Raw genomic sequence first — 11732 nt, forward strand, 5'->3', positions numbered from 1 at the left:
CACTAACCTCATTTGTCAAGAAGAATCTAGCCCAACCCATGCACATGTCTCACCTAGCCACGTGTCCACTACTACCCCATATATGCCTTACCCATCTCAAACAAGTACTTCTCCATCAAATTCTATAACCACTGAATCAGCTCCTCTGAACGTATATGATTAGCCATCGTCACCCCCCACAATCCTTTCATCCTATGACCACATGTGCCAAAAATGATATCAACAAAGCAAAATAGTTCATGAACGATCTTGGTTACCCCGTACCTCGTGACCTCATTGCTAAATCTTGTCCTCTAGACATGGAACCCCACGTGTTACTCCTTAGCAATGAAGGATCCGAATTGGAGGAAGGCCATGAACATGGAATTTGACGCCGTGTTGAAGAAATCAGACATGGATGTTAGTTCCCTCTTCAATAGCACAAAAATGTGATCGGCTGTAAATGGGTTTTTTTGCTTGAAGTGGAAAGCGGATGGATCCATTGATCGCTACAAAGCTCAACTAGTTGTTAAAGGATTTCATCAGCAAGCAGGCATTGACTATGGTGAAACCTACAACCTTGTGGTTAAACCCTTCACAATAAGTCTTATTCTCTCTATTGCTATTTCTGGTGGCTGGCCAATCCACCAAATTGATATACAAAACGCTTTCCTTCATGGAAGGATATATGAGGTTGTATACATGACGCAACCTCCGAGGTTTACCCATCCTCAATACTCCTCTCACATCTGCAAGTTTCAAAAAGCTTTGTATGTCCTAAAACAAGCCCTTAGGGTTTGGTTTTCAAGATTAAGCAGTAAGTTGATTCATTTTTGTATTTTTTAGCTCACGATCCGACAACTTTCTTTTCATTTATCGGGCATTTGATTATCTCATTTTGGCAATAATTTACGTGGATGACATACTTATTACAAGCTCATGTCCTTTTGCCATTTAGTCTTAGCTCACTACACTACATAATGAATTTGTTGTCAAAGATTTGGGTATCCAAGTGCTACTTTGTGCTCGGGGAGTAATTCTATCCCAACAGCGATATATCCTAGATATTATCAACTGCACCAAAATGCTTGATGCCAAGCCCTTTAACTACCCAATGGCTTCATCTACTCACCTCGCTGCATTTTAGGGTGACTTATTTTTGGACCCTACATTATTTAGGAGTACACTCAGAGCATTACAGTACTTATGCATCACACATCTTGGTATTTCATTTTGTGTCAACAAACTTGTTAGTATTTTGGCCTCATTCTATTTGGACAAAATCACTTATGTGTAAAGATGTTGTAAACAGGGATTCCACTTTTCAGAGCATTCTGCACTGCGAAAAAGATAGAAGATTTCAGATTCCCTATCAACCGTTCGGACAACGGGTCATCCCGTCCAGACGTCAATCTGTCCATTGTTTAAATCCGTTCGGACGCCAGACAGACAAGCATCATCTGTCCGGACGACGTATTTTTTTCGTCCGGACGACGTATTTTTCCATCTGGACCCTTCACTGTATCGAGAAGCTTCTGTTCCAGTTTGCATCCGTCCGGAAATCTTAGCAGCCCGTCCGGACGTCCATCAGTGATCGATCAGCTTTAGATTCTTTCCAAGTTCAGAATAAGGGAAGATTGATACACCGTCCGGACGATGTGATTTCTCGTCCGGACGCGCTCATAAATAAGGCAAGAATTGCAATTCAAATACCACCGTCCGGACGTCAATCAGCATTGGTCCGGACGTGCGATCATTTGTTAAGGAAATTGCCGATTCGACTTCAACTGTCAGAACGTCTTCCTCTTATGGTCTGGACACGCGCATAGCAGATATGAAAATTGCGTGTTGAAGTTCAGCCGTCCGGACGTTCATCCCCCTTGGTCCGGACCCGCGAAAGCCTTATATGGAAGTTACTTGCAGCAGACATGCGACCGTCCGGACGTCAGTGTCTCACCGTCCGGACGCGGCTCTTAAACAGGAAAGATTTTCAGCGAAATTTTCAAAAAATCCTGTCGCACTGTTGTTCGTCCGGACGACCCAGGTTCACCGTCCAGACGGCGTCCGTACATATTACTGCAATCGCCCATTCTGCACCTCAGCCGATAAATAGAAGCCCCTGGGCATTGAGAACTGCAAGAATTCGGTATTGAATTTCACAAGAGCTCAGAGAAGTTCAAGATCCCTCTGAAGCCGTTACAAGTGTGCTGCGCTACATTTGAAGTCTATCTTAGGGGTTGGCCCTAAGGTAAAGGATTCCATTGAAGACCCCTTCAGGTAGGAGACCTGGTTGGGAAACGTTCGTGTTAGATTGCACGTCAGAGAGCAAGGTACGACCACTGCATCGGGTTAATGTGAGTGTTACTATCTTGTATCTAGCTTTGTCTTCTGAATAATGGAATTCCTAGGTTTGGCTGCCCCAGAGTGATTTTTCTTTTGATTGAGTTTCCACTTCGTCAACAAAAATCTGTGTCTTTTATTTTCCGCTGTACTTAAATTTTTGTTGACACTTGTGCACACACTTTTTAGAAGTCGATTTCAATTTTCAATTGGTATCAGAGCTTAGTACACTCTGAGAAGATTAATTTCTTTCTGACTTCTTTTGATCATAATATCTCAAACTCTTAATTCTGTTCCTGCCTTTGATGGTACGGACTACGGCTATTGGAAGGCACGTATGCGTTTCTTTCTAAAATCTATTGGTTGTTGGAGTATTGTTGAAACTGGTTGGACTAAACCAGAGGAAACAACACTTGAACTAGTCCCTCAGAAGAACGCATGCCTTTCAAATGATAAAGCCCTCCATGCTCTGTGCCAGGCACTTTCTCCATCTGAATTCGCAAAAATCTCAAATTGCGAATCAGCCCAAGAAGCATGGCAAATCTTGGAAACAACATATGAAGGCACGGAACTTGTTAAATCTACCAAACTTCAAATGTTGATTTCGAGATTTGAAGAAATTAAGATGTTGGAAGAATAGACCTTTGGAGAGTTTTACTCCAAGATGACTGACCTGAGAAACTCCATGGTGAGTCTTGGGAAACCTATCTCGGATGTAAAACTCATCCGAAAGATTTTAAGATCTTTGCCTGAGTGTTTCAGGATCAAGGTAACCACCATTGAGGAAAGCAAGGATCTTGAGGAGATGAAGATTGAAGAGTTGGTGGGATCTCTTCAAACATATGAGTTGTCTGATAAGCGTTGAATGTTTACATTCAAAGCCCCTTAATTTACATATATTAAACCCTAGTTTGTGTTGTTAAATAACGTGTTAGTATGTTTCAGTGTTTCATCTCTTTTTTAGGTCTTAATTGAAAAACAAGAAAAAATCAACAAGTTAAGCCTAATGAAGATATGTGAAGTTCAAGTGTTCCTGCCTAGAAGAGAAAAAATCGATCAAGTATATTCGATCGATCGACATTTCCTTGAGAAAATAAATCGATCGATCTAGATTCGATCGATCGAAATCTCCAAGGCAAAATAAGTCGATCGATCGACTTTGGATATTTCAGAAAGATCTGCAGATGTCGGCAGCTTTTTGTGTGGCTCAAATTCATCCTCAAGTTGTGCGGTTCTAATCAAAAGTTGTCACCATCATTTTGTGCGGCTGAGAGTGATTGTTTGAGCTTGGTTTTTCGTACCAAATCCTCCATAAATAGAGGATGGACGTGTGGGTTAATAATATAGTTAGTTTAGTTGATAAATTGTATTTTGAGCTTTTGTGCATTCAAGTGATGCACTCTTTTCTTCATGTTTTCCATAGAGCTAGTTTCAAGGTATGTTTATGCTGTAATTTAGTCTAAACTCGTTTTTATAGTAAAGTGAAGTTGGAGTTTGAGTTATTCAAGTGTTCTTTATAATTTCCTTATATTTCCAGCACTTCTTTCTTCTTCTTCCTTTTGTTTTTGTGTTATTTTATGTTGAAAACAATTCTGGAATCCTTAGATTCCAGAGCCCATAGCTTGTTCTTTAATGTTCTACTTAGAATTTCTTTTCTTTAGAGCTTGTTTTTTAGTATCTTTTTAGTTGTTAAAGTAGATTCAATAATTAAAGTTAGTAGTTTTTACATCTTATTAGTGTGGGCTGTAGTTTTTATATCCTCTAGAGTAATGGGTTTATCTTCTTCTATAAGAGAATTCCATAACTCCATGAGTAGCTAATTTAGTTGTAGGGTGTTGATGAACTCTCTCTAAGGGCCATGGGGTAGATTGTGTTGTTCTTGGATTTCTATACAAGTGTAATGATTACATAACCTAAGGATGGTTGTGTAATGGTGCTCATGACATAATTTATGTAAATTTGATAAACTCATGCTAGGGAACACATATCTCTCCACACTCTTTCTAGTTTAATTATTGCTTAAAGGTTTTTCCATTCTAGTGTAAGTTTAGGTGGAGATTATGTGTTGAACTAAGATGATTTATGCTTTTTCCATGAATGTGTATGCTTATTAATAGACCTTATAATCCATACTAGGAAGCATGAATCATTCAACCCTAGATTTGAGTTGAATGACTTGTGTATGAATAGATGTTTTATCATTGTCTTTAACTAAAGTAATTTCATATTGAGGTCGTCGTGTGATTGACAATCATTACGCGCTCGTATTGCATTTGTGAAAGAAATCCGAGAGGAATACAATATACCATGTGCTTAAGGATTGAGTGAAATCAATGCCCTACACTTTCCTTATTCTTAGACTTTTCATTATTACTTGTTTAGCTTAGTGTTAGAACAAAACAAATCATCTTTTTCATAATTAAATTAGGTAACGTTTTAGGTACTTCATAACTTGAACAACTTTCCAATCCTTGTGGTACGATACCCTTCTTAGTACTATACTACAAAGTCCCGTACTATTGCGAGTGGTTAAAAATATTAAAATCCACGTAGTTGTGAAAACCGATTAAGTGTAAAACCAAATTCCTATTTTTAAATCATCGGTTGGATCGCTACCACTGTCTCTGCCCCCGATCAAGAAGTTGAAGACCATAGCCCTAAAGGCCTCCAAGAAGAAGGTAGAAGCCTCATCTGAAGATGACTCTGAGGATGAAGAAAAAGCTGTGGCTATGTTAGCCAAGAATTTCAGAAGACTGATGAAAGATGATCGGTTCAAGAAGAAATTTTCTGAAAGAGTAAAGAAACCTCCCAGAGAAGCTGAACCTGAGGAAGAAGAGAAGAAAGATCCCAGAGGACCCCGATGTTTTGAATGCTCAAGCTTTGGGCATATCTAGGCCGATTGCGGGAATCTTAAGAAAGGCAAGGGGAAGGCTTATAATGTGACTCTCAGTGATGAGTTAGAAGAAGAAGCTCCAGAGTCTGAGAAATTTCTAGCCTTTGTGGCTCTGCTCGTTGAAGAAGAGGACTCTTATTACTCGGAGCATAGTGATAATGGAGAAGAGCTCAAGGAAGCCTACAAGACACTCTACTTAGAGTATGAGAAGCTGAGGGAAGGTCGTAAGCAGCACCTCTATGATCTGAACAATTTGCAAACTGAGAAAAGTTCATTGCTGCTTAGAATACAAGAGCTCGAGGAAAAGCTACTCGAGACACAGCTCTAGCTAGAGAGAGTCACCGATGAGAAGCTGACTCGTATGTTGTCCATCCAGAAAAGCCCAACTGACAAGACTGGTCTCGGGTATGTAGCTTCCTCTTCTGATGCTCCCTCTTCCTCAAAGACTGTGTTTGTGAAGCCTACAGTCTCAGAGGCTCCTCCCACTGTTGAAGATAAAGGGAAGGACAAGGTCAACGATGATGTTCCAGGCACTCAGGAGCCTCATTCCATCAGAAGACCTCCTATATGCCACCACTGCGGTTTAAGTGGGCATGTTCGTCCTCAGTGCTCCCTCTTGAAAGCACAAAAGGTCAAAGCCAAGAAAGAAGTGTCCAGACAGGCTCATTATGGCACTAGACCTACAGCCCAGCATCAGACTCCATGGCATCAAGCACCTTATCAAGCACCATGGAGACAAGCACCAAGGCATCAATATCAAGCACCTTGGCCTCATACTCCTTGGGTCCAGGCATCTCAGCATTAGAGGCCTCAGCAGTGGTTCGCACCGGCCAAGCACCTTAGAAGGCCACAGAAGGTGGAAGCTGATCAACACCACAATGAGCCACCTATCTGGATGCAGAATATGATGGAGTGGATGATGACATCATACCAGCAACCACCCACAGGAAGGCAGGCTTGGATCAAGAAGGATCGTCACCCCATGAGGGGGAACAGACGCACCTAGTAGGATCGGGTGTTTATGCCTAGGATTTGGTTCCTAATCCTATGGCATCAGGTTTGATTGCTTATTTTACTTGACATATTGTTATATGCAATCTAGGAACCAGTTGTGTTTGCCTCCTATGTCTCTCGAGAAAACTATGCAGGTACTTTTTGGGGAAGACAGAAAAAGCAGGTCAAGCGACTATTTTTCTATATTGACATCATTGAGCGTACACAGGTTTGATCTTGCCTTTGCATATGATGTCATTTCCATATTGCATTGTTTTTTTTTTTTTTTAACAAAAAAAAAAAAATTGAGGAGAATTTGCAGGATTTTTTTTTTTTTCTCTTGGCTGATTAGATAGTGTATGTATTTTCACCTGATATCTCAATTCTGTAAGCATTAATCTACTCTACTTAGATATAATTGAAAGTTTATGACTATATTAGCTAAGTGTTTTTCCTGTTTATGCAAAAGTAGGATAGCTTCTTTCCTCACGTGATGAAAAAGTGCACTATCCCGGGCTCCCCTAAAGGTATATCTTTCCTTCTTTGACCTTTTGTTTTTAGAAATTTTGGATAAGAGAAGAAGTCTTTGATAAGATGACCAAATTGACCTCATGCTAGTTGAACCTAGAACCTAAAAACTCTGGCACTCCCTACAGTTTGCAGCACCATAAGAATCAAACAGTAAGTCATAAAAAGTTCTGTGCTTTAAATTGATAATCACTGCTTATGTGCTACGTTTGCTTTAAGCCTTGCCCTTTACGTGCAAGTAAAAATATTTACGTTGTCCTTCATGGTACTAGTAAATCACTTAGGTGCTGCATCTCAGGGGGAGTGTATCAGATGAGGGTGGCTAGGCCCTAGCAAGTTATAAGGTTTGACTTTTGGATAATCTGTCACTAATTTTCTCTACTGTCTAGAAAATCTAGTTGCTCTATGTCATGTCATTGAAAGTCATACCTTGTGGGAAAAGAGTCTTCACACACACACATCCATTGCGTGAGTTGAGTTGTCTATTTGAATTTTCTATGACCAGGAAAAATATTCGTGCTAATTGAACTCTCAACTCTCTTTTATATCTCTGTTTAGTTTTGAGATGTTCTCTGATTATTGTTTAGAAAATTCAATTGCTTTAAATCATATCAGCGAACTTCATACCTTATTGAAAAAGCTTTCACACATACACATGTGTTGCATGAGTTGAGTAATCTATTTAAATTTTCTATCTGCAGGAAAATTTATGCTAATTAAATTCTTAACTCTCAATTATATCTTTGCATATTTTTGAAATGCTATTTGATTGCTTTATCAATTGATTATACATATGTGATTTGAAGCTATTTTTAGGGAAAAAAAAAAATTTATGCAAATTTTCCTCCAGTTTTAGATTTTCAGTGTAAAGCGTTCGGACGGACCATCTTTTATGTCCGGACGCGTGTGACTCAGGCGTCTGGACGGTCAAGTGACACATTCACATTTGGACGCACGCGGTCTTGTCGAGTGCTGACATGGCAGCGGCCGTCTGAACGGGTAAGTTACGCGTCCGGACGGATGCCCTACAGGTTTAAGTCCGCATCTTTTTATCCTAGCCGCCGCACGCTCTTATTTTCACTTTTTCTCATTTGATTTATGAGTTTTGGTGCGATGTTCTAGTGCTTTCTCACGAGTTCTCAGCCTATTTTGTCGTTTTCTGCATATTATCTCCTGTTCAGGTATTTTGATATATCTTTTATATTCTTTTCAGTTTATTTTAAACTGTTAGAATATTAGATTTCTCTTTGGAATATTTTTGTTGAGATAAATAATGCATGAATTTGTCAATATCATTTGCTGCTACGGTTAGGATATTCTATCAGTTATTTAATTGTTTTGGGTTGTTTGATGTTCATGTGTAATTTTGGAAAGTCCATTTTTCAGTTGTCATAATGCCGATTTTTTTTTTTTTTAGATTAACAAGTTCTAACTGTTTATGGCATTTTTTTGGGCATATATTTCTTTGTATTTTTTTAGAAATATGTCTTCAGGCAGCTCTCATCGCAGGGTCAGACAAAAAACAGAAGAAGGAATGGCTTCCACCATGGCTAAAGTGGCAAACAGGCAAGCATTCCCAAAGAGGAACGTACTCAGAGCAAATATTATGAGGGCTCCTTTGGATTTCATTGTTGAAATAATCCAAGCAAATCACTAGGAATATCTGTACAATTGTGCATGCCCTGTGTATCCCAAGCTGGTGCGTGATTTTTATGGGCTCTTGGAGGTAGTTTAGGATGATGACCGTGGGATTATTCTTCAGACTACTGTTCAAGGGCACATCATTCAGATTGACCCGCAGATTATCAGTTCCATCATCAGGGTTCCCATGCTTACTATTTTAGCCAACCCGTTCACAGAGGTTATGGAGCCTCCTAGCATAGAGCAACTTAGGGATTACTTTGATGCTCATCCATAAGGTGATTAGTGAGCTCATGCTCATAACAAGATCTATGCCTTCTTTCCCCCGCACCGGCTGCTCGTGAAGGTTGTTTTGCAAAATCTATGGCCCACAGCTCGTAGGAGTAAGCTTGGTCTGAAGAGGGCTCAATTTTTGTATGCTCTGTCTATGAGCATACCCTTCTGCTTGTGCAAGCACATTCAACCGTATGCTCGAGTCAAGAGATGATCATGCTACAGGTCTTCCTTTTGCATGCCTGGTCACGAAGATTTGTCTTTAGTTTGTGACTGATTTCTCTGCAGAGCCCAATATGAGAGTACATGAGCCCATTGGCAGTCAAACTCTCATGAAGTCTAATGCCCAGTTGCGGCATGAAGGTCAAGGCGAAGCACCTCAGTCTCATCCAGCTCTGGATGATCAGCCTGCAGCAGCTTCCTCATCTCAGATTGCTCTCCTGCTTCCACTTTATGATGCTGGATATACTCAGATTATGGCTGCCTTGAGCTCTATTCAGTACGATGTCAGCTCTATTCAGCAAGAGGTCAGCTCTATCATTCTCAGAGTGGAGCAGTGCCAGCTTGATATCTAGGAGTGTCTCATGCACCATCATCCATATCATGATGATGAGGATTGACTGGTTTTGTTGTTTATTTTAAGACAATTTTTACTTTTATTTTTCTTCTTCCTGTTTTTGGATATTTGTAAAATTTATAACTCTGGATTTTATATACTTTGTTTACCATTGTCCTGCTGAGACATTAAAGGGGAATATTTTATAACTGTGGTTTTTCTACTTTGTTTACCCTTTGTCCTTTTGAGACAAAAAGGGGGAGTATTTTTTAATTTTGGACCGGGCATGTATTTTTAAACCTGTTAAGTGATTTTTGTCCTAGAATGGCCAAATGGAGAGTTTGTTAGTTTGTGTTGGCTGCATTATGTTTGACAAAATCACTATCATGTAATGTTGCTGTCATAAACAGGGATGCCGTATATTTTAGAGTCTTCAAAAGTATTTCAGAAAAGCTTTTTCAAGTGTTCAAGGAAGATTTTGTGCAGATTCCAACTTAGAGAAGTTGGATCCCATGTTTCCGTCCGGACGGCATAGTTATGTGTCAGGACGCCCATCAGTGTCGAGAAGCTTCGAACAATTCAAGATTGCATCTATTTGGACGTCATGGCAATACCTCCGGACGCTTTTTAGAGTTTGAGAAGTTTCCAACTTTCCTTCGCAGACACGGAGTGGGAAGACAGCTTGCACCTTCCGGACTTCAGGGCAATACCGTCCGGATGCCGAGATCCTTGATAAGGAAATTGAGTGCATACACTCTGCATCCGTCCGAACGACAATGCAACACTGTCCAAATGCAGTCCTGCTATGACAATTACGCGGACAAAGTGCAAACGTCCAAACTCTAAGGAAACACTGTCTGGATGCGGCCTTAAGATGAAAACACGTGGAGCGCGTTATGAAAAGTTTGTTGCACAGAATATTGTTCGAACGCTCAATGCTTCCGTCTGACTGCCACCTAGAGAAATCAAAGACAGATTCGATTTAGGTCTTCTTAGCCTATAAATAAAGGCATTTAGGCATGTATTCTTTATAGAATTCGGTATTGAATTCTTTATAGTTTAGAGACGGTGTTTAAGAAGATATTATGAAGATCTGCTAGCTCTTAAGCTGTTGCTGTGCTCGTATTGAATTCTATCTTAGGGAGGAGCCTTAAGGTAAATAAATCTATTAAAGATCCCTTCAAGGTAGTTACTTGGTTGGGAGACGTTCATGTTGGGTTACATGTCAGAGTGCAAGATACAATTGCTGCATATGGATATGTGAGTGTTACTGTCTTTGTACTAGCTTTGTCTTCTGAATAGTGGATTTCCTGAGTTTGGCTGCCCCGGAGTGGTTTTTCTCTTAATTAAGTTTTCACTTCGTTAATAAAAAATTTGTCTCATTTAAATTCCACACTTTTGATATTTTGTTATACGTTGCATACACATATGGTTAAATTAGAAGTCAATTTATTTTTCAATGACTTTTTAGAACATACTTGATAAAAAAATTTAGTGCAGGTCGATACATGATTTTGTGTATGATTGAAGTTGTCAATCATGGAATGGGTATGGACTTTACTCTCAATCATGGAAAATTGATGTCGTTTGTTCGTAAGATAACAAAATGAAGTCATCTCTATTATGTTACTGATATGATAGTATATGGTAAAGGATGTTGTCAGATAAAAATAAAAAAACATGTGCACATAGAATCTTGTCAAGATGTGACGCCAATTTGTAGATTTTACATATGAGAGTTAGCATGGATCAAAGATTCAAAATTATTACCATCATGGTAATCATGCTCTACTAAAGTTTATCACCAAAATATTATAGTGTGATCAAGTGAGAGATGTAGATGTAGTGGTGATCATTCCATATTAGTGTGGTTATCCTCACACCCAATTGTCCCTATGGAAGGTGATAACTTCTATTGAGGTTATAGAGAAGCAATATAACTCTTCATGAAGACTTATATGTTATAGAGAAGTAATATAACTCTTCATGAAGAGTTGTGTTACACTTCTATATATACAAGGAAAAACAGAACGTAAGATTCATTCAAACATTATCTATCATTTTGTTTTTCTTTCTCTTTAGTCCTCCATCAGATTTCTACGCTAACGGAACAAAATCCTTCTACATTAGATCCCTATAACAATTTTCCAACACATCTAAGAAACGAAACTACTTTTTGCTTTCTTATCCAATTACACTCTATAATAATTTCAATTATATTTTCATATACTGTTAAAATAGTATTTCTTTATAAAATACAAGTTCCCTACCCACCCTCACACATTTTACAGAATATCAACACAGTATCCAATGAAAGGTAAAAAGATGAAAGAAGAGATAGAAATATTTTGTGTTATAATAATGGATAGAAAAGCTATACGGAAGCTAACATCCTACCAAATGCATTGTATAGTACTGTAGCATACTTAATGTTTAGGGAATGTATATGGTATCTGGTGCATGTGGTTTTTTGTGAAATTTTTGAAAATTTTCTTATATTTAGGGAAGGGAATAGGTTTTAAGATAGCT

At 39.0% G+C, this 11732-nt stretch overlaps 1 protein-coding gene across 1 annotated transcript; it reads left to right on the forward strand.

Annotated features, from left to right (window-relative positions):
- Nucleotides 1-327: 327 nt before the first annotated feature.
- On the forward strand, nt 328-9222 carry LOC133852197 (uncharacterized). The gene is made up of 4 exons (XM_062288934.1): nt 328-399; nt 463-672; nt 8227-8299; nt 8936-9222. Exons 1-4 carry the CDS (start codon nt 328-330, stop codon nt 9220-9222), a joined length of 642 nt encoding a protein of 213 aa, XP_062144918.1.
- The last annotated feature ends 2510 nt before the right edge of the window (nt 9223-11732 follow it).

Source organism: Alnus glutinosa, chromosome 1 (genome assembly GCF_958979055.1).
Source record: "Alnus glutinosa chromosome 1, dhAlnGlut1.1, whole genome shotgun sequence".
Classification (NCBI taxonomy): domain Eukaryota; kingdom Viridiplantae; phylum Streptophyta; class Magnoliopsida; order Fagales; family Betulaceae; genus Alnus; species Alnus glutinosa.

Coding starts and splice junctions, on each gene's coding strand:
- LOC133852197 (XM_062288934.1), top strand. CDS start 328: ATGAAGGATCCGAATTGGAGGAAGGCCATGAACATGGAATTTGACGCC. Junction 400..462: donor TGAAGAAATCAGACATGGAT/GTTAGTTCCCTC, acceptor TTTTGCTTGAAG/TGGAAAGCGGATGGATCCAT. Junction 8,300..8,935: donor ATGGCTAAAGTGGCAAACAG/GCAAGCATTCCC, acceptor ATTTCTCTGCAG/AGCCCAATATGAGAGTACAT.